The sequence below is a fragment of the Pelobates fuscus genome, chromosome 11 (genome assembly GCF_036172605.1).
Source record: "Pelobates fuscus isolate aPelFus1 chromosome 11, aPelFus1.pri, whole genome shotgun sequence".
In the NCBI taxonomy this organism is placed as follows: Eukaryota; Metazoa; Chordata; class Amphibia; order Anura; family Pelobatidae; genus Pelobates; species Pelobates fuscus.
Genome location: NC_086327.1, coordinates 75,660,796 through 75,684,963, shown reverse-complemented (window position 1 = coordinate 75,684,963; position 24,168 = coordinate 75,660,796). Strand labels below are relative to the sequence as shown.

The window sequence follows — 24,168 nt, the reverse complement described above, 5'->3', positions numbered from 1 at the left end:
TCAGCTCCACTGCAACTCTTGCGAGAGCCTGCGAGACTTACAGTGGGAGCTAACAGAGAGGTGACCGGACCGGCGCGGAGGAGAAGGGAGCTGACAGGAGCTGCTGTGAAGGTAAGTAAGAGCTCTCTGCCAGCCCCCCTCCTAAACAGCCCATCCACTGGACCACCAGGGAATGAGAGCCCCCCTCCCTGGCCAGCTAACAAGCAGGGAGTGGGGCCGAAAAAAAATAAAAATAATAATAATATTATTACAATAAAAAAATTCTTAAAAGTAAAAAAAAATTAAAATAATAAATAAAAAACTTAAAAAAATAAAAAAATGTTAAATATAAAAATAAAAATAATAAAAATGCCCTCCCCCCACCCAGTTCACACACACAAACACACCCTTATACAAACACACACTCTGCATTATATACACACCCACACTCATACAAACACACCCACTCATACAAACACTCATACACAAACTCTGCATTATATACACACACACTCATACAAACACACACACTTCATTATATACACACATACACTCATACAAACACAAACACTACATTATATACACACACACACTCATACAAACACAAACACTACATTACATACACACACACACACTCATACAAACACACACACACTGCATTATATACACACACACTCATACAAACACACACACACTGCATTATATACACACACACTCATACAAACACACACACACTCTGCATTATATACACACACACTCATACAAACACACACACACTCTGCATTATATACACACACTCATACAAACACATACACACTCTGCATTCACACAAACACACACTCTGCATTATATACACACAGAGTGTGCGTATATAATGCAGAGTGTGTGTTTGTTTGAGTGTGTGTGTATATAATGCAGAGTGTGTGTGTGTATAATGCAGAGTGTGTGTTTGTATGAGTGTGAGTGTATAATGCAGCTTGTTTGTATGAGTGTGTATATAATGCAGTGTGTGTGTTTGTATGAGTGTGTGCATATATAATGCAGAGTGTGTTTGTATGAGTATGTGTGTATAATGCAGATTGTTTGTATGAGTGTCTGTGTAATGCAGAGTGTGTGTTTGTATGAGTGTGTGCATATATAATGCAGAGTGTGTGTTTGTATGAGTGTGTGTGTATATAATGCAGAGTGTGTGTTTGTATGAGTGTGTGTGTATAATGCAGATTGTTTGTATGAGTGTGTATATAATGCAGTGTGTGTGTTTGTATGAGTGTGTGCATATATAATGCAGAGTGTGTTTGTATGAGTATGTGTGTATAATGCAGATTGTTTGTATGAGTGTCTGTGTAATGCAGAGTGTGTGTTTGTATGAGTGTGTGCATATATAATGCAGAGTGTGTGTTTGTATGAGTGTGTGTGTATATAATGCAGAGTGTGTGTTTGTATGAGTGTGTGTGTATAATGCAGATTGTTTGTATGAGTGAGTATATAATGCAGTGTGTGTGTTTGTATGAGTGTGTGTGTATATAATTATAAAAATCACAGAATTTCATAGCCCCAAGTTTTACCCTCGACTTATCCACGAGGCATAGCATATTTCACAATTGTTGGTCACAAAACTGCACTCGACTTATACATGAGATCGACTTATACACGAGTATATACGGTAGTTGCATCTAACTCTGTAGTCATTTTTTTTTTCTCTTTAACTAGTTTAAAAAAATTGCTAAGAAGTGCTGCACTGTGTCAAGGAATTATTATTTTTTTTTCTTAGTCTGGTATGGGTATGTGTAGAACGTGGTTGGAAATGTTTTTAGTTGTTATAAAGAATATAGTTGGATAGTTTAACTAGGCACAGGATGCTTGTGAACAGGTGAAGCATGATAATCTGTATTAGTGTTTTGAAAGGAGAATGTTTTAGGATGATTATTTATATGGACGGAGTGTAATCAGATGAATAGCAGCCCCTTTCATATATATAAAAGATAGTTTATTTGCTTTACAGACTAAAAACTATATTAATTAAATCTGAAAATTATTACAAGTCCCACAAAGCTCAACAAAATGTTATAAATGAGATAAAATATTGTTTTCTTTATAGATTTTATGTAAATCTGGAAAGCTTGTGGTCAGTCAGGCTGTATTTGTGATCACTAAGAAATGTTCCAATAGTTGCAAATACAATTTTTTGGATGTTTTTAGTGCATTATATATATGATTTTCTAGAAAAACTACAATAAATAAAATATTGTTTACATTTTCTCTTTTTTAAATTAAACTGATGGGGTGCTGTAGGCCGACAGATCAGCGGGCGTGCAGGGAAGGCCGCGCTCAGGATAGGTCGGACAGCCCCGTTAGTTGGCGCAGAGACAGGGGGGGTGATAGGGGATCTCGTCATCGCTCCAGGAGTAACCGGCGGAGCAGACAGCGCAGCAGCAGCGGGGAGTCTTCGGTTGGGCGTTACCGCGGCTCACCCGTTCGGGGTCCAGTCTCGCGGGGGAGTGCATCCAGGTCAGCGAGCGGAGGCTCTCCTGACAGGCGGGACAGAAGTTCGTCCGGGGACAGGTGTGGCAGAAAGGGCCGGCAGGCCAGGAGTAGCAGTACGCATAGAAGCGCAAGGGTGGAGGTTAGGGAGGATTTGGGTTCTGAAGACGGCCTCCCCAGTTGTGCTTCTTTCGTCCACAGGTCATTGGAAGTTGGGTCAGCGGGCCGCAGGAGGCCTAGGGACGGCGGAGAATTCGCAGCAGCATCGCCAGGCCCATCGCATGGCGGAGTTCGGGATGCAGCCCCAGGATCAGCAACACCACGGGGTTTGGTCGGTGAGTTGCACAGTACACCACACTCTGGAGATTTATTAGAGGGTTTAAAATCGTTCCTTACATCTTGGAGTTCAGGGCTGGATAAGGGGGCTTCTTTTAGCAGGGCTTGGTTGCCAGGATCGTCGGGTTTGGGGTCGGGGGTGATTCCGGTCTCCGAGCGGGCGGGGAGCGGGGCAGGTGAGTTGGCAGCAGCATCAGCGGGGTCAGTAGCCACAGAAGTGGCTGCGGAGAGGGACACGCTAGTGGGGGAGATTCCGGATGCAGCACGGCAGAATGTACACGTGTCGTTTGCGGGTCCGCTAGGGTGTCACCTTAAGGTGGAAGTTAAAGAAAGGTTGTGGAAGGGTGAATTTGTGGAGATCTTCTCCCTTTTCCCTTTAGATGAGTACCTAGATTTGAAGGAAGAGGACAAAAAGGACGCTAAGAAAGAGGAGGAGGAAAAGCGGCGTAGGTATAGGAAAATCCCGAAAACTTTTGGGAATTGGTTACGAGCATTTTGCATACTGGCGAGTGTGCTGGGGGAAAAGGCCCCCGAAAAATGTTCACAACTGTTTTGTTACTTAGATGGGGTATGGGAGTCTTACCGCACTTATGGGGGGCTAGCCTGGTGGCGGTACGACGAGCAGTTTCGCCAGAGGCTATCAGCTAATCCAGGGATGAGGTGGGATCAGATGGACCTACCGTTATGGATGAAGCTGATGATGTCCCAGAAGGCGGCTCCCTTTCAAGGGGGGGCTGGCGTCGGTGCCTCTTCCACCGCGTCGGCTGCGCAAAGGAAGGGATTTTGCTGGCTCTATAATGAGGGCCAATTTAAGTGGGGTGCCTCATGCCGCTTTAAGCATGAATGCTCCGGATGCGGAGGGGGGCATGGTTACAACCGGTGTTTCAAGCGGGGTAAGTCCACAGCAACTAGCTCGGCCGGAGGTGCTTCAGCACCATCCGCTGCCGCTGGGTCGGTCACCGGTGAAGGTAGACGCGATGCTCCCGTGGCTAAACAGCTACGGTAAACGAGAGGATGCCTGTTTGTTGTTTGAGGGATTTACGAAGGGTTTTATCATTCCCTTCCGGGAGCGGGTTGTGGCACCTCGTTTCCGTAATCTGCGCTCCGTAGGCGAACATCATGATGTAGTGTGTGAGAAATTGCTTCATGAGGTTCGCTTGGGCCGGATGGCGGGACCATATAAAGAGCCTCCGCTGGCCGATCTCAGGGTTTCCCCTCTAGGCTTAGTGCCAAAGAAGGAGGCGGGAAAATTTTGCCTCATCCACCACTTGTGATACCCGAAAGGGTCATCGGTCAATGATGACATTGACGGGGCTCTCTGTTCTGTTTCCTACGCATCATTCGACCAGGCGGTCGAGCTGGTAAGGGAGGCAGGACGCGGAGTGTTGTTGGCTAAGGCGGATATAGAAGCGGCTTTCCGCCTTTTGCCAATTCACCCAATGTGTCACCACTTACTGGGTTGTTTTATTGATGATAGCTATTTTGTGGATCTGTGTTTACCCATGGGATGCTCCATTTCATGTGCGTACTTTGAGAAATGTATTACGTTAGTGGAATGGGTAGTGAGAAAGGAGGCGGGCACCAAGTTTGTGGTCCATTATTTGGATGACTTCTTGTGTGTTGGGCCGGCCGGCTCTGACGCTTGCCGTTTCAGGTTGCGGTGTCTTGAATGGGTTAGCCAGGTTTTTGGGATACCTCTGGCTCGCGACAAGACCGTGGGGCCTGTTACTTGCCTTAGTTTCCTAGGACTTGAAATTGACACGGTCGCCGGGGAATGTAGGTTACCAGCGGATAAGTTGGAGTCCCTGCGCGACGCTATTTCAGAGTTGCGGGGGGCAAGGAAGGCGACATTGCGGGCTATACAATCGTTGTTGGGACGGTTGAATTTCGCTTGTCGCATTATTCCGGTGGGTAGGGTATTTAACCGGTTCCTAGCCAAAGCCACGGCGGGAGTGCGGTCACCTCATCATTTTATTAGAGTCACCGCTCCGATCAAGGAGGACTTGGGTGTATGGGAAACCTTCCTGAAGGATTTTAATGGGAAGGTCTTTTTCAGGGAAAAGTGTATTGAGTCACCCGAGTTGGAATTCTTTACCGATGCATCTGGGAGTGTAGGTTTCGGGGCCTACTTCGCGGGTCAGTGGTGTGCGGAAAGATGGCCCGAAAGGTGGGCAGTCAGCCCGCTGATTCGGAACTTGGCTTTTCTCGAGCTGTTCCCATTGGTGGTAGCACTCTCCTTGTGGGGCCAGGTTTTACGCAATAGGAGAGTGGTTTTCTTTACGGACAACATGGCTGTTGTGGAGGCTGTGAACAATCTGTCAGCGTCATCGGTCCCAGTGGTCCGCTTGCTTCGTCGGTTTGTTTTGTACTGCATGCAGTTGAACATTGTTTTTCGTGCACGTCATGTTCCAGGTTTCTTAAACGTGATTGCTGATGCTCTTTCTCGCTTTCAGTGGGAAAAATTTCGGGCGGAGGCTCCGAACGCGCAAAGGGAGGGTCTGCCATGTCCGGATCCGATGTGGCGGCTCGGGACATCTTGCTTGGAAGACTGATCAGAGATTCGTTGGCTCCGGGCACGTGGTCAGCGTATAGTAAAGTGTGGGAAAGGTGGGACGAAGCAGTAGGCTGTACAGGGGACATGGTATCGGCAAAGGTACGTCTCGAGACTCTATTATGGTTGCTCTGCCGGCTGTTCGCAGGGGGTGCTTCCCCGGCGGTGGTTGGCCGGAACTTGGCAGCACTGGCGTTTCTCTTCAAGCTCCGTGGGTGGGAGGATTTGACAAAATCGTTTATTGTGCGGCAGGCAGTTAAGGGTTGTCGCAAGGGGAAGTCTGTCCCTGACAGTAGGAGGCCGGTGTCTTTCACGGTGCTTCTGCAGCTACTGGGGATCTTGCCAAGTTTGTGTTTCTCGCTGTTTGAGGTCTTGCTATTTAAGGTGGCTTTTGTATGGGCCTTTTTTGGGGCATTTCGGGTGAGTGAGATTGTAAGTGGGAGTAAGCTTAGGCAAGGGGGTCTTCAGTTCGAGGATGTGGACTTGAGGGTAGCAGAAGTAGCTATTCGGCTAAGGTGCTCGAAGACTGATGTCTTTGGGAGAGGTCGGACGATTAAGCTGTCTGCTATACCTCAGGTGGAGGCTTGCCCGGTGGGCTGTGCTCAGCGATATGTGGGAGTCCGCCCAGAGGGGCGGGGTTCATTTTTTCGCCATGCTGACGGCTCGGCGTTGTCGAGATTCCAATTCACCAGGGTCTTTAAGTTGGGTTTGGAGCGCTTGGGCATGGATCCCTCGCAATTTGGCACCCACTCGTTCAGGATTGGGGCTGCCACAGAGGCGGCGAGATTAGGCTTGGGGGACGAGTTGGTTAAGAAAATTGGGAGATGGGAATCGCTTAGGTTCCGCTCATATGTACGACCTGACCTGTTATTATAAATCAAGTTGATGTTTTGGCGGTACAACTCAAGTTGGCCATGGTTATAAGTTATTTCTTTTCATTTCAGGTGGAGTCGCATGGATAGTAGGCCACTCATATGTCTACTGGGCTGAACGGAGGGCTGCAGTTCGGAGACAAGGCACGCAGCTCGGCTTTCCATTGGATGTATTACGTGTGTTGTGGTTTGGTTTTCATGGTTATGGTTGGAGAGACACGTGTTTGGATTTATTCAGGAGGATAGGGCAAGGGGAAGTCCCCGAGTTCATATTGTTCCACACAGGGGGGAATGATTTTGGGTTGGTTCCGCAGAGGGAATTAGTTCGTGCGATTAAAAGGGACGTGGATAAGTTGAGGTCTTTGCTCCCCGGGGTGGTTATTGTTTGGTCGGAAACGGTACCGGGTTTCCATTGGCGCCATGCGAGGGATTTCGCAGCTATGGCAAGATACAGACGGAAGTTCAATAAGTTGCTGGCAATTTTTATCAAGAGATCTGGGGGGGTAGTAGTGAGGCACAGGGAGCTGGAGGATATGTTGCCGGGATACTTCAGGCGTGATGGGGTTCATTTGTCTGAGGTGGGTTTGGATTTTATTAATTTGGGCTTTCAGGATGGTTTGAGGCAGGCTTTGTTTATTCGGGGTGGGGGCGCGCAGGAGGCTTGAGGGGTCAAGCTCTGTGCTGTGGCGGGGGATGGTTTCGTTTAATTGGGGGTAGGTCGGTTTTTGGTAAGTGGGATAGGTCAGGAGGAATACTTACCTTTAGATTTGGTGGTAGGTTCGAGCTCGGCGGTAGCTACGAACCTGGGGGTGTAGGGGTGTCTCGGTATGCCCCATCACTGGAAATGGATGCCCTTGGTGGCTACGATAATGGTGTAGGGGTGTCTTGGTATGCCCCTACAGTGGAAAGGGATGCCCTTGGTGGCTATGTTAATGGTGTAGGGGTGTCTTGGTATGCCCCTACAGTGGAAAGGGATGCCCTTGGTGGCTACGATAATGGTGTAGGGGTGTCTTGGTATGCCCCTACAATTGGAAATGGTTGCCCTGGGTGGCTGTGTTAATGTTTATGTTATTTATGATATGTTACACTGTTATATGGTTGTATTATGTAAATATGTTTTGAGGTCATTGTCTGGGTATTCAGTTATGTTAATTGGGGGGATGTCTTTTAAAATGTTGGTGACAATGACCTCTAAAATTTTATATCTTATTTTATATATACTTATAATTAATAAAGCCGTGGAATATTTTTGCCAAATAATCCTTGTGTCTGTGTTTATTGGAGGTTAATTAGTTATAACTGGAATAGGCCAAAGAGACGACAATGCGCATGTCATGTAGAGTGGGTATTTAAATAGATCTGTTTGCGTTGGTGGAATTTTTTCTGTGTGAAAGGGTGAGGTAGGGCTTACATTAGTGAGGGTATTTTATGTGTGATTGGATGAGTCTAGTAAGTGACATGACATGGTAATGTGATATGTACGAGACAGCATTGGTGAGCAGACTTGGAGATGGTCATGAGTATATTGGATTGTTATTAAAAGGGAAGCTAGGTGAGGGTTAAGTGACAGGACGAAGGTTTACATAAATGGGATGGGAGGTATTGGTGAGGTGGCATAAAAGGATTAAGCACAACAGCACGTCCTTCTTTTATCCATGTCCCTTTATTGATGACCAAAGTGCACAGCAATGTTTTAAATAGTAACACCAGTCTTTGTGTAACCTTTTGAAATATATCTGTAGACTTTGGTAAGTTAAATAAAGGGATATCAATACAGTAATTATGTAATAAAATACTTTTGACTTACCAGGATTTGTACTGACTTTTGGGCAAAAGCTGCACTCTGTGGGTAGGTTCTGGTCCATACTATAGTTGATTTAATAGCTGAAGAGACAACCTAATTTGTGATTTGAATTGTACTAAACAAATAAATAAAATTAGCCCTCGCTGACACAATCTGGAACACATACATACTGCAATCATAAATCAACACTTACTGAAAAGAAACACACATAGATACACATATACAGAGGCACACATAAAAAACATACACTTAGATAGCACACATAGATACATATGTACAGATAGACACATACAGAAATACACTGACACACAGACACACGCTGATCCGAGTTACAGATCTAAATATATATTGGTCCAAAGTTACAGAGACAGAGAAACACAGACCCCCACTTGAGACATATACACACACATACACACACACAGAAAAACACTTCAAGACAGACCAACAATTATACTTGTAAACACACATACAGGTACTCAGTCAAACAAACATACTAACAGTGATACCTACACACATATAAATATATATAATTACATAAGTATACACGTAGAATTTAAATATTTAAATTTAAAGGGCGTGCCTGATGACCCAGGCAGAACGTCCAGAGAATTTAATTTGCATGCCCCATATTTAACCATGTAACTTTCCAATACACCCTAAAACCTGTACATGGGGGGTACTGTTGCACTCGGGAGACTTCACTGAACACAAATAGAAGTGTTTTAAATCAGTAAAATGTATCACAACGATCATAGTATCAGTGAAAATGCAGTTTTTGTGTGAAAAATGCTAAAAACTAATATGAATGCTAATTTGGCCAGCATTTGTGACTACTTGACTACTATAAAAGACTGGACATAACAGATTTTGAATACCTTGTGTTGTCTACTTTTTTTAAATGGCATGCCATTAGGGGGGTAATTCTCATTTCAGGGCTGCCATATGGTCTCAAAGGCAACATAACCTATCTGGCACATTTAAATGTGCAAAAACAGAAATGGGCAAGTCTTATATTTGACCCTGTAACTTTCCAAAACACCATGAACTTGTGCATGGGGGTGTACTGTTGTTTTTGTGAGACATTACTGGGTACAAATATGTGTATTTTATTGTAATAAAAGCTAATAGTATAATGACATTCATAGTTAAAATGCCATGCCGAACCTGAAAAATAACAACATTTCTAAATTTCTAAGTTTTTTAAATGTTATTCATATATAATTATGTTTCATATATAAATATTTTATATGAAATTAAATCCTTGTTTTTCCTGAAAAAACTGAGATATACGAAGTGTGGGTGCACTTAATATGAAAGAGGAGAATTATGGATGAACAGACAACAGACATATGGTGCAAATTCCAGGTTTTGTTTTGATCAGAACATGTACAATTGAGTTTGTCCTTAAGGGGTTAAGATGTGTGCTTATTAAATAAAACACTGTTAGCTTCTGATCTCCAAGTGGGGGGTTTTCACTAACTACCGCTCCGCCTTAATGACATGTGATGTCACAATGCAGTGCTAGTCACTACTTCAGGCTCTGTCTTTGTTACAGAGCTGGAGGGAGAGAAGGCAGTGCTCTGTAATGCTGGCATACGCTTGTTTCACTGCCATTGATGGCAGGGACAATGGAGACCAGGCCCTGCAACACTTTACAAAGTGGTCTGCACTCTTTTCTGTCTGGATGGCGTTTTCGAGCCAACCAAGAAAGCCGCAGTAACTTTAAATCTGTTCACCTGAGCTGAATTTAAATAGCTTTTGATGACCTGTTGAGAAACAATCACAAAATATTGAAAGTGGTCTTGCGCCCCCTAGGATACTTAAGGCACTGACTGTATAGCGCCCCAGGCACGCATGTACCCTACTGTTGCAAGCTGTGTCAGCTGCTTGGTGCCCCTGTTGCCAGCCTGCACACCCCAAAGGCAGGCCTAATTCCAAAACACCACCAGTTTAACTATCTAAAGCACTATCTAAAGCACCAAATAAATAAACAGCAAAATATTACTTTCATTTAGATACTTACATTTTCTTACAAATCTCAAAATGATCTTATCTAATTCAAAGCGAAAAATGAGCAGCAATACTGACAATAAGACAAAATCTAATTATTTAGGCACTGTATACATTATTTTGTACATAAACTGTGAAATTTAAACAAAAAGTGCAGATTTATAAAAATTCTAGCATAGCTTGGCAATTTTAGAGTAAATAGTTGAAGTTCATTTCATTGAAGTTCATAGAGAATATATTGCTATGTGAGGGTATAATACAATGCCATAAACATAGTTATAGTAAAAAAAGAGGACCATCAAGTCTAGGGCATTTCTACCTTAGGCATGTTTGGTCTAGCTAAACCTGCTCTGGTTTACCTAACCAAAACAATGATCCCCTAAGATTAGTGCTCTTAGATGAGGTGTTTTGAGCATGGCTTACTATACAACATACTAATTTCAACAGGAATGATATATAAACTTACATGTTACATAAAAATACAAAAACTATGAAAGAAAAAAATAGACATACGAAGAACGCTTGCATATTCCTATTTAATGATAAATCGCTTATGTGCTTCTATATTTGTAATGCCATTGCCAGTTATTTTTTATCAGCATTTATTTAGCACCAACATATTAACACTGAAGTTAACACTGCACTAACAAATCCAATATTATACTAAACCAGTAAATGTGCTTTGGATATAACGTAATAGAAATATACAGTTCAGTTAATTACTTACATAGAGTGACCTATAAGGAACGCCAAAAAATACAAACGGAATGGATAATTTAATTTCAGCTGAGCTTCCATCGTCAACCTTTGGAGTCTTAGTATCATTCTGCCAGAAGGGGTATAAAATTGCCTTTGTTTGGGCTGCGGAGAGGACAGAAGTGTATCAACATTCATGTACCTAAAAGACCCACAGACAGATATCTCAAGTGAAGATTTTTAGAGGCATAATACTAACCTTGCAGAATGATAAGCATAGACCAGATTCCTAGCAAAGACGGGCAGTTCATTCTGAAACAATAAATCTGTGTTATTTAAAGGTTATCACATTTTGAAACCATTTGTAATTAAGTAATTAAAAAATAACAATTAAGACCGGTTTGGCAGAATTATTAACTAGATATTAGCTGATACTATCTCACTGAAATTTAACCTTAATGGAACTAATGCAAAGATTGTGAAAGAGCAATAACCCATTTGTACTTTGAAAGCCAAAACAGAACTTTGTTTAACTTAAATGTTCTTGATTAATGTGACCCCTAGAATAGTAATTGAACATATTATGTTTTTCATTTAAGTAATATGGTGATGGAATAAAATATATGTATATATATTGACTTTCATTAATTAACCCCTTTGGGACCAGACCATTTTTCAATTTTCTTACCATTAAGGAGGTGTTTTTTACATTTCTGCTGTGTTTGTGTTTAGCTGTCATTTTCCTCTTACTCATTTACTGTACCCACACATATTATATGCAATTTTTCTCGCCATTAAATGGTCTTTCTAAAGATACCATTATTTTCATCCTATCATATAATTTACTATAAAACAAATTATAAAATATGAAGAAAAAATGAAAAAAAAACAAAATTTTCCTACTTTGACCCCCAAAATCTGTTACGCATCTACAACCACCAAAAAACACCCATAGTAGTTTCTAAATGTTGTCCGGAGTTTAGAAATACCCAATGTTAACATCTTAGCTTTTTTTGCAAGTTATAGGGCAATAAGTACAAGTAGCACTTTGCTATTTTTAAACCATTTTTTTTTTCATTTTTTCATTTTTTTTTCAAATTTAACAAAAGTTACATTGTAACACTGATATCTGTCAGGAATGCCTGAATAGCCCCCTTCACATGTATATATTTTTTTAAAAGAAGACAACCTAAGGTATTTTTATGCAACCATTTTAGTACCAATCATAGTCAAATTTAAAAAAATGGTTACTGCCAAAGAACACCCCAATATGTGTTCAGCAACATCTCCTGAGAACAGTGATACCATTAGACATGTGCAATTTGGATGCTTATGAATGTCCGAAGTTCAAATTACCGAATTGCCGAATTTTCGATTTGCCAAAGTGCTGAATTTCCAAAGTGCGAAACGAACTGAATTGCCGAAGTTCTGAATTGCCGAAGTTCTGAAGTGCATTAGGGGTTAGGGTTAGGGGTAGAGGTAGGGATTAGGGTTAGGGGTTAGGGTTTAGGGGTTAGGTTTAGGGGTTAGTGCTCTGGGTTAGGGGTAGGGTCCGAATTACTGAAGTTCAGAATCTCCGAAGTGCCGAAAATGCCATATTTCGGAAGTGCCAAACCAAACAAAATGCCATTGGTCCGAATTGCCGAAGTATCCCTAGATACCACCCATGTATAGGTGTGTTGGGTTCTCTGGGGACTAAAACACCTTATTTGGAGGGTGCGCATTCCAGTTTTCCAACTTGGAATTTTCACAGATGTTCATCATGCACCCATATCCTATTTGGGACATTTTTAAAGCCGGCCAATGTAATTTACCCCCATCAAACCATATATTTTTTTAAAAGCAGACACCCTAGGGTATTTCAAATGGTGGTATTTTAACACTTTCCATGCACTTATTCTACCACCAGTCTCTGTCAAACTTTTGGGTAGTGATTTTTTTGTGTTATTTTTCTCTCACATTGTATTTTAGGCATGGATTCTCCGTTCCTGTCATGTGTTACTGACAAAGAACACCTCAATATGTGTTCAGTAACATCTCCCAAGTACAACAGTACTCCCAATGTACAGGTTTTATTGTTTTTTGCAAACTTACAGGGGTCAAATGTAGGGATTTCCTCTTTTCCATGTTTGCACATTGAAATTTGCCAGCTTGGTTTGCTGGGCCTATGTTGCCTTTGAGACCGTATGGCAGCCCATGAATGAAAATTAACCCCATCATGGCATGCTATTTGCAAATGTAGACAACCCAGGGTATTCAAAATGGAGTATGTCCAGTCTTTTGTAGTAGCCATTTAGTCACGAACGCTGGCCAAAATTAAAATTTTTATTTGTTTTTTGCATTTTTTGTACACAAAAACTGCACTTTTACTGGTGATATCATCATCATGATACGTTTTTCTTTTTAAAACACTCATATTTGGGGGGGGGCGTGGCCGACCAAGAGACTGAGCGGATGCCTAAGTGAGAGGCTCCGTATCGCACTACAGCAAAAACGCTATTTTGGCCAAAAAAAAAACGAAAACAATCGGACAGATACATTACCCCCCACCAGAGAGAACCATGGGGCGCAAAAATCGGAAAGCTCAGCACACAGAGACGACCCGATTACCCGATATTCGGCTCTCCTTCGAGAGGCCCATACCGCGACTGCAAGCTAAGATGGCGCCCGAGGCCGGAGTGGAAACCACACGGTCGGAAGACTCCCCAGAGGAGGATGATCCCTCCACACCGCAACGATCAGGAGGTGATTCCACTGCATCAGAGTCTGATGAAGACTCAGCTCCCTCCACGAAGGGGGACATAAAGAAACTCCTGCAAGATCTCAGGAGAGTATGGAGAGAAGACCTGAAAGTGGTACAGGCTGAGGTGGGGACAGTCCACACCAGAGTCCGAGCCCTGGAAGAGAAGGAAGGTGCCAGAGAGGCACAGCTACAAGAGACTGTGGCAAAAATGGGGGACCTAACCGCACAGGTACAGAAACTAAACTGCACTGTGACAGTGCTAGAAACTCGACATAGGCGCAGGAACATTCGGTTCCGGGGGATCCCGGAGGCGATTGGCAATGAGAGGCTGCTGCTATACGCTCAGAGCCTCATAGACAGCCTGGGAATTGAAAGGGGGGCCACCCAGCCGCTCATAACCTCAGCATTTAGAGTCTGCAAATCCCCAGCAGCTCCAGAAGGGACCACCAGGGATGTCATAGCGGTAACACGCGACATAAGTGCCAGAAATGCAATCATGAGCCGCTCCAGAGTGCAGGGGGCCATAGAATTCGATGGCAGCACCATAGCCATCTATGGAGACATTCCTTTCTCCGTACTGGTGGAGAAACGGAAACTAGCACCGGTGGCCAGGAAACTCAGAGACTGCTCCATAAAGTATCGATGGGGAATAGAGGGGTCCCTAGCAGTGACAGTGGGGGACACATCCCACACTCTGACGTCATCAGATGACCCCGAGGCATTCTACAAAATCCTGGGACTGCAGCCCAAGCCCACACCAGAGCCACCCTCCAAGCGCCACCAAGCGGGCGGAGCGAAAACCTGCCCCAGTAAAGTGCAGAGTCTGGACAGACCAGAAGGAGGAAGAGCCTCAGGACGCTGGACCCCAAACACTACAACACAACAAACGAACCAATCCCACCCGAGCCACAGACATAGAGACTATAACATCGCCTAAGCCAGTAGGAGCCCAGATAGTCATCTTGGTCCACAGAGACATACACCCATATCAGATAGCCACTAGGGGATCCCACGGCATGCTTCCCGGAAGGCTGCCCCAGGACAGTAAATGTTTGATGGACATATACATATTGTTCACTTATACAATGGAAATGATGTATATCATATATGATAACTCAATAAAAATTATAAATTGAAAAAAAAAAAACCACTCATATTTGTGTTCAGCGAAGTCTCACGAGTATACACCCCCATGTAAAAAGGTTTGATGGTGTTTTGGAAAGTTACGGGGTTAAATATAGGGTTTGCCAATTAAATTCTCTGAACTGTCTCCCTGGGTTGTCAGGCAGGTCCCTCAAATTATAATTAATAAAATCAAATATGTATATATATCTCAAAGTACACTTATAATGAATTCATATATATGCATTATATATGTATAATGTATTATAAAATGCTTTAATTGTTTTACAATATATTATACATATATAATATATGTACAATATATTTATTTTATTATAATTATTTTTTTTTACACTTTAGGTGTCGGGGGACTGCCTGACAGCTCAGACAGTCCTCTGCTGGCAGCTCCATAGACTCCTATTGCGTCCATATGATCATGGTGATCACATGGCCCTGGAGGGCCACGGTGGCCGGAGCTGCTGCAGGGGGACTGCTGGGGTCTCGGGCAGTCCCCCTCAATCAGGATCGCTGTGGATCACCAGTCCAGGTAAGTCCAGGGATCATTTTACCCAGTACGTCTGCGGTCGGGGCATGTTCTAAACCTCTCTTGTCACACTCTTTAATCCATACACTTCTTAATGTCTCCATTGCCAAAGAATACCTTCCTCGTTAACCAAAATCTGCCTCTATGGCACACAGTAGACTTCACTTCCTAATTGAGTGGATCAGCCTCCTTTACAAGGGCCCGTACTGGTACAAGTGGACTGAACAAATACAGCAAGGGGTGATGCACCATGTTGTCCTCCAATCCGCGTCAATTCTTTCAATGGGAAGAACAAATATGCTGATACAAATGCAAATATATCCTAAGACACAGATGAGTGAAAGTTTTAACCTAGTGGGCTTGAGTATGTTTTACATCAAAAACATATGTCTATGTCAAGTATGTTAACTTGAAGTACACCCCTACATATTATATTTACATCATCACTCCCATATTTTTTCCCCCTATCCCTTTACCAATAGCCTCCTAACAATTCTACCCATTCTCATGTTTAACCCACTTCTACTGGTTGAACACATTTAGTCATCGAATCTAGTTAGCCACGTACCTTACAACTTTTGGAATTATTCCCACCAGTAAAACTATAACCCTGACATCTACCTTTCTTTACTCTATTTGTGAAATCACCCACTTTTTCCAGCTAATATCCAGGGCCGGACTGGCCCACAGGGATACCGGGAAATTTCCCGGTGGGCCGCGGCACCTGGGGGGCTGGAGGGAGAGAGGGAGCCCTGCTCCCTATATTTTAATAATATTGCGGCCGCCGGCCGCATATCGGTGCCGCCGGGTGGCCGGTCCGGCGGCACACTCTGAGGATTTATACTTACCTTGCAGCCGGCGGCCCCATCTCCTGTGCTGACAGCTATGCTGCTGTCAGTATCAGTGAGTGTGCCGGGCGGCCGCCTAAGCGATCCGGCAGCACACTCACTGATACTGACAGCAGCATAGCTGTCAGCACAGGAGGACTGAGGGAGGGGGCGGAGCTAACGACCATGCTCCCTCGTGGTTCCCATAATTCCCAGCTCAGCCACATCATAGAGTAATCACTACTCTATGATGTGTAGATGCTAGGAATTATGGGAACCGCGAGGGAGCATGGTCGTTAGCTCCGCCCCCTCCCTCAGTCCTGTGACAAGTTAAGCAGGCACACAGAAGGGGAAGGGGGGGCAAATAGAGGAGAAGGGGGAGACAAATAGAGGGGAAGGGGGGCAAGAGACACAGGGAGGAGATGGGGAAGAGAGACACACAGAAGGTTTGTTGGGGTGACAAAGAGACATACAGTAGGGAAGGGGGTCAAAGTGACACAAGATTTGTGGGAGGCAACGCTGGGCTGGGGAAAAAGAGACAGAGAGTGGCTGGGAGAAGAGAAAGAGGCACACAGTCTGGAGTTAGAAAGAGACACACAGATGAGATTTGGAAGGGGAGAAAGAGACAAAGTGTCTGGGGCTAAGAACAACACAAAAGGGTCTGGGGAAAAGAGAAATACAGAGGCTGGAGAAGGGTAAAAAGAAACACACATGGACTGGAATGAAGTAAAAGATGCACAAGGGTCGCTGTAAGAGGAAAAAAAAGGAGACAATTGGAGACAAGATACACTAAACGAGACTAATAGACGTAAATTGATGTGATCCTGACAGTAATACACACTTAAATATGCATGTATATTAATGTGTGTATTAGTAACATATAACTGCCTATAATATTTACACATATAGTAATATACATTTATATATGCATAATACACACATAAATGTCATTAATATGTGTGTGTGTGTGTGTGTGTGTGTGTGTGTGTGTGTGTGTGTGTGTGTGTGTGTGTGTGTGTGTGTGTGTAATGAGCACGTATTGGCCCAGTCTTGTTGCTAGTTGCATACTCATGCACAATAACATATTCAAAGTGAAGAGCGCACCCATAGAACTTCAAAATTAACCAGATCCCTTCATTTTTTTAGTTGTGCAACTGCAGACATTCAGCATTTCAGTACCATTACTAAAATGTCCTTAATAGGCCAAAGTAGTTGTACTGAAACATTGATTACATGCAAATGTACGTCTACTTAAAAAAAAGGCGCTCTTTTGTTTATTTTGAAGCCCTATATGCGTTCCTTCAATTTCAAGTTATTTTTTCACCCTCTATATCAGCACACTATGCTGTCGCAACGCATTATTGGGCTGGTATAGAATTTTTTTCCAGGGCTGATTTTAGTTCCCAGTCCGGCCCTGCTAATATCCTTTGATGTACAACCACCAGTGAGTGTCCAAGTTAAAACATTTGTGAAACTACACATCAGAGGGCACTAGATAACCAGAAAAATGATCTCATATTTACCCATCCTGGTATAATAAATGTGGGATAGGGCTCAAGTGCATAGAATAAGAAACAGGGGGAGATATAAGTTAAAAATACAAGCAATTTATGAGGCAATAGTGAACAATGATAATTATAAAAAGCCAGCAAAGATGAGTCCACAGTAAGCACTAATGGTATAAAATGATGGAAAGAAAAGCCCCTTCGGTCGTGACTCCTGGGGGTAAAATAATACCTATAAACTGCTAAAACCAAAAGAAAAAGTAACTCAGAGTCACCAAGCTGAATTCACATAAAGTGCATAAGTGGAATGATTTAAAACCGGTGCCATGAAACACGTCAAGCACGACCAGCATTGCCCTGCAGTTTCAGAGCTTGGTGGCTTTGAGTTACTTTTTCTTCTGGTTTTAGCACTTTATAGGTAACTAATGAAACATTTTTATCAGAACAAATAGCGATTTTTAAAAAAGGTTTTAAATTTGCCCCAACTTCGGATTTTAAGAAGCTTGATTTTTTTATTGACATGAACCATTTTATAAGACGTTTAACTCTAAAGAAAGTCTTTCACGATAAATAAAACCAACAATCCTATTTAAAAGAAAAAATCTACTTTCTTTCCCAAGAATATGATTTTGGATGAGATCAAGGCATTCGAGATCATAGTTATGAAGGCAGTGGATAAAATTAAGAAAACCAATCAATACCAAGACAATTTATCCAAAAGAGAAAGCAAAGTTCTAGAGAACATACAGAAAGATGAAAATATAATCAAACCAGCGGATAAAGGGGTGGAATCATTATTTTTGATAGGGAAGGATATATAAGAGAGGCAAAAAGACTCCTAGCAGACCCGGATACCTACAAAAAACTACCGCATAACCCCATAGAAGAAATAAAAGAGAAGTTTAGGTTGTATGTAGAAAAAGGACGCGAGATAGAAATTCTAGGCCAAAAGAGGCAAAATATCTACTTCAAACTAACCCTAGAATACCTGTTTTTTATCATCTCTCCAAAGTACATAAACACAAAACCAACCCTCCAGGAAGACCTATCATTTCAGGTATTAAGTCAATATCAACTAGAGTCTCGGAGTACATTGATATACTGCTTCAACCCCCGGTAGTGAAAAAAACATTATTTTTTTAAGACACAATCCATATGTTACAAATGAACCAAACTGATTGGAAAGAGGGCATATATTGGTTACGTGCGATGTCAGCTCATTATATAGTATTATCCCACACAAATAAGGGAATCCAGTCAGTAAAATATTTTTTAGAAAAATTAAACTACAAAGAGGAACACATCAATTTTATCCTAGAGGGAATTTTATTAGTTTTAACCAATATTTTTTTTTTTGTTTTAAAGCTGTGTTCTATTTACAGGTATGCGGAACGTCAATGGTCACCAAGTTTGCTCCCAGTTATGCTCATCTGTTCATGGCATAATGGGAGGAGATTTACATCTCTCAGGGTCATGACTGGGTAGCAAACTTGGTGTCCTATCGCCAATTTATTGATGACATGTTTTTATCTGGACAGGGAATACTACACAATTGGATCTCTTTTTGCAATATTTAAATACTAATGATTGGGGAATAAAATTATCATGTACAGAAATCAACTTCCTAGACTTAACTGTCTATATTCAAGATAGATGCATCAAAACAAAAAATTATTTTAAACCAGTCGACGCAAACAGTTATATAGATAGGACGAGTTGTCATCATAAACCTTGGTTTACAAATGCACTAAGAGGACAATTTATGAGAATACGAAGAAACTGTACGGAAGACTTGGATTACCTAGAACAAGTGACACATTTACAGGAACAATTTTTAGAAAAAGCATGAGATTTGGAACCTCAGGGAAGATTTGGAGGCGGTAAGACATCTACCAAAGAAAACACTTCTAAAATATAGAAATAAAGAAAACTCTCTAGGAAAAAATGAAACCCCAGTCATTTGTAACTATAACGGCAGTACAAAGAAAATTAGGCAGATTGTAAGATCCAATATTTAATAGAATCATATCTTCTGAACCAATAAATCATCTAATAGGGAACAAAAATCTGAAAAACATTTTGGTTAAGAGCTGTATAAAAACAAAAAACCCTAACAATCCTTTTGATAGCCTTTTAGGTTTTTATGGGTGACTGCCTTCTATGGAGAGAAACAAAAAGTAACAAAAGGCATCTATGGGACATAAGTCACATTATTGGAAAACAATATAAAATTAAAGACCACCTTACATGCCATTCTAAGGGCATAATATATATTTTAAAATGCCCCTGCAACCTTTTATACATAGGTAGAACTATTAGACCATTAAAAGTTAGGATTGCAGAACATATCCAAAATATTAAAAAGGGCTAAGATACCTATTCAGTCCCCCAACATTTTTATACAGCACATAATCAAAGCCCAGAGCATCTTTTCTTCTGTGCCTTGAAATTAGTGAAAAAAAGATTGGAGGGGAGGAGAATATATAAGGAAATTGGGGAAAGTAGAAATGAGGCTCATTTTCAATTTGAACACACTCACTCCCCACAGATTAAACTGAGACTTTGAGATCTGCCATTTTTTAACATAATGTTCTATATATGTAAGGATACACCATATATATATATATATATACAAGTAGAAGCTTGGCACTCTCCTCCAAAGACAATTAATTGTGTCTGATATGCCTGGGTGCAAATTGCTGGCGTCAAATATATACAGAAAAATGAAAAATCAAAATGCACTCACAGGTCTTCTTGTTAGTAGAAAAATTGGTGCTTTATTAATTCATATCTGGTGTACAAAAATCAATCGACGTTTCGACCCTGCCGGGTCTTTTTCGTGATCTTGAAAAAGACCCGGCAGGGTCGAAACGTCGATTGATTTTTGTACACCAGATATGAATTAATAAAGCACCAATTTTTCTACTAACAAGAAGACCTGTGAGTGCATTTTGATTTTTCCTTTTTCCGTATATATATATATATATATAGAGAGAGAGAGAGAGAGAGAGAAAGGGGAATATTTAGTATTTTTTCCCCTGTTTTTCTTCTATTGTGTATTATTTTGGAAAAACCTTTACTATACGCAATTTTTACATACATTTGGATACTAGGATATCCACAGATCATTTATTTTGACACATATATTTCTATTTTTCTTTCCCATTATAAAGTAAAGAACTAAAATGGTATGCAAAATATCTACTGTTAAATACTTTTAGCCTGATGTGTATCTCGGTTCATTAGTTTGAAAATACAAGCTATGGATTACCTGATCCGGTTGGTAACATGCTAGCTAAGTAGCGCAGCCTAAAAACAAAAATAAAAATGATTGCATAGTTGTAAGCTTATACAGTTAAACGTATTACAGGCTGATTCAGCATGTCTGAGATGGTAAGGCATGTTAGAACATCAGGCTTGTGTCAGTAAACATACATGCCCGCTCAAGTGCAGTAAGGCAAGTTGTCATGTTATAAGGCTCTTGACAAAGGCGTGTGAGCACGCCGAAACGCGCGTCGAGCGTTTTGCCGTTATTCGTTTTTAATACTGGGGGATGCATTTGGCTAACTTAATAACAGGGGAAGTCTGCTACTGTTATGGACCGGTTGACTGTGCTTTGATCAGAGACTGCTAGGCTATCTCTCTAATAGCAGCAGTAATACCCAGTCCTGGCAGCACTAAGGATTAGGGAGCTCTGCAGTTAATGCCCATATATAATGAGACAAACTATTTGGAGGCAGTAACAACCTCTCTAGTCAGCTAGACAGCCTGTGGGGCATATACAACGCTAGGCTGCCTTGAAGCAGCAGTTTATTTAAATATACTTATGAGTTAGACCTGAGTGGGATACTATTATGGTCAGCTGGACTATTTTCCTGCACTATATAGCGGTAGGCTGCCTTTAAGCAGCAGTCTAATTAAGTGTATATAGGAGCTGGACCGGCTGTTTTACATACTCTCAACCGATTTATATACTCGACATTACTGCTGATCTCCTCAGGAGACACTCTGTATATGTGTGTTACATATAAGTCCCACAAGCATACCCTGCACTATCAGCTGTCTAGCAGGGTCTAAAAACTGCATTCTGATTAATCAATGGTTTGTTGAGATTAGGATATTACTATCCTCTGTAGACTACTAGAGAAATATTAAGTCTGCCCCTGGTAATATCTAGTGAAAATGCTCCTATCTACTATCCATTAGAGATGTATATAGACTAATGGGTACTGATTTCTGCCCTTATTAACTAAGCAGTTCCGTACGTACCATCATTCTGCTGAAAATATAGAGTGACATTTCTAGTGTACACTCTTCTCCAGCCTATTAGAGACTCTATATAACGAATATAAATATAAATTTGGACGGACACTATATGACTATACAGGGATTATGTATGTTTGTTCCTAATTGTGTGTACCTACCATTAGAGTCTATAGGAAGGAACTGTGGCTCCACGTTTAATAGCCGGGATATCTACAAAGCCCTTCATGCATGTAGGGTGAGGGTGCCTTAAATATCTGACCGAATATAGACTATACTATATACCGTATCCTGTACTTAATACTATATCTCAGATATTTTCTCTTGGCCACCCGCACTACTGCCGTGGAATATCCAAACTGCATCCACCCAGTTTTTAATTCACCTATAGTTTACACGAGTGTTTCACTATTATTACACTGTGTTTTTGTTTTGTCCGTAAGCGGCTAAATAAAGGGTATACCCCATAATTATTTTTAATTTTGAGATATCATTTTGTGGAATAGACGCCCAACTGTTTCATCCTTATTGGTGCTACTATTTCCCTTTAGTCTTTTTCCTCTACTAGCGTTTGGGGTCCATGCCCCCTGATATCTCTGTAACCCCTCAGGAATTTAGGTGTGGACTTGATCCACTCCACAGTGTTCCTTTCTTGTTTCTCTATGTTATAAGGTATATTAAGGAACAGGCATTGCATAGTTACTTAAGTTGCACTAGGCTATCGGTTAAGTAAAGTTTAGATGCTAAACATGCTGAACAGTTGCGTCTTGGTTACTAAGAGGTGCACAGTATTGAGAATAAGACGTAAAAAGTACAATTTAAATTGCTAAGGCAAGCTGGCGACATAGTATACATCTATCTGTTAGGCGACATTCGTAGTATTGACTGTAGTAAACATTACGGAGCATGTGAAAAGAAACCTTATGGGTAAAACCCTCAGGGTATGACAGTGTGTCTCTCTCGGTTACTTGGAGCAGTCCAAGGCATCGAGTGCAGCAAGCGTCCATGGATTTATTCAGCCCACCCCACCCCACATGGAGGAGTCGTGCTGTAGTATGCAGGGTCTAGTCTAGGTTGTGGGGGGCTGCCTCCTTGGTCCGTCGCTCTATTGAGGCTTGGGTCTGTTTCTCTAGGGTGTATGTTTTGACCCGCCGGGTGCTTGGCCCTCTGAGTTGTGGTTCCCCTGGTGCACCTCCTAGTTCCTTTTCGCTTGAGTGCCCTGTGTCTTCGGCCCAAGGCCTTAGCGTGGGCCCTTGCCACAAGTCCATTGACACCATCTCCAGGGTCGTGGGCCCAAGGTTTTACCGGATTCCGGTTGTTCCCCTGGGTGTATGGGTGGCGGTGAGGAGTAACCCTGTGGTTGGCTCCCTGCTCGGAAGAAGAGAGGGGAGAGCTCTTGGGAGCACGAGGGGTCCCCAGCACTCTGTGGCTGTGCTCCGATGCTTGTTTTCCTCCCATGAGTTTGCCTGCAGGCAGAGGATCTCTCCTCCTACGGCGCCATCTTGTGGCCCTGTGCCGTTTAGGAGTAATGCGTTGGCGGCTGTGTTGCTTAAATTGCTCTTTGCTCCGGCATGTGCTCTGTTTATTCAGCCGTGCCCGGTGCTCCAGCTGTGCCCAGTAGGCGTCGAAGAGAGCAGTGAGTTTGGCTTCATAGTCTGGCATGACTGTGTGGCGTTCAGATATCTTGCCTGGTGCGCTTACTGTCGCCATTTTAGTTGCGCCTCGTGTTCGCCTGTCCTCTTGCTGTGTTGCCTCATGTTGTAGGCTCAGCCTGTAGCCGCCTCTCCAGTCGCTTGTTGTGGACCGAGATGACCCCCATCGGTACAGAGGGGGGGTAGGAGGTGATGCCCCTGAGGTATACCCGACCAGGTAAGTCAGCGCGGGAAGCGGCCGTCTCCCCGGCGCTCTATCTCTGGTAGGCCTCAGGGTTCCCTTTCGGGTTCCCGGTGTGGTAGAATCATGAGTTTGGTGTCGGGCTATTCTCCCGGGTATCCCCGACATGATTTCTCGTCTCTGGTGTGCGACTGTGCCGTGTTTTTGGGGGTTTACCCCCTCGAGGTACAATAAGTAGCAGGAGCTGAAGTGTAGCACAGCCGCTCAGCCTGAGTGCCAGGCTCCGCCCCCAATAAAGAGGGTTTTGTGCTCACATTTTCTAGAGCAGAACTTGCTCTAGTATAACCAGCATGGGTTGTATAATCCCCACCTGAGGATGTGTTGGTACCAGGAGCAGTTGATTGATGCAAAAAAAAAAAGTAATAATATTAAATATAAAATATATTTTAATTTGCCAAGAAATAGTAAAAACAATGTATGGATAATAAAAGGAGTCCCACTTAACGCATTTCGCCACTCAAAGGACTTCTTCAGAAGTGTGCTGGAGTCCTCGTAACATCCTGTTTATATAGGGTATTCTTAAATGGAGATTGCTTCCTGGT

The 24,168-nt window shown here is 42.4% G+C and overlaps 1 protein-coding gene across 1 annotated transcript in view; it reads right to left on the bottom strand.

Moving 5' to 3' along the window:
- TECTA (tectorin alpha) overlaps positions 1-24,168 on the bottom strand; it is a 187,094-nt gene that overhangs the window by 149,450 nt on the left and 13,476 nt on the right. Inside the window, 2 exon segments of the mRNA XM_063436299.1 lie at positions 10,761-10,894; positions 10,989-11,041. Coding sequence (XP_063292369.1) covers positions 10,761-10,894; positions 10,989-11,040 — 186 coding nt within the window. The 5' untranslated portion in view covers position 11,041.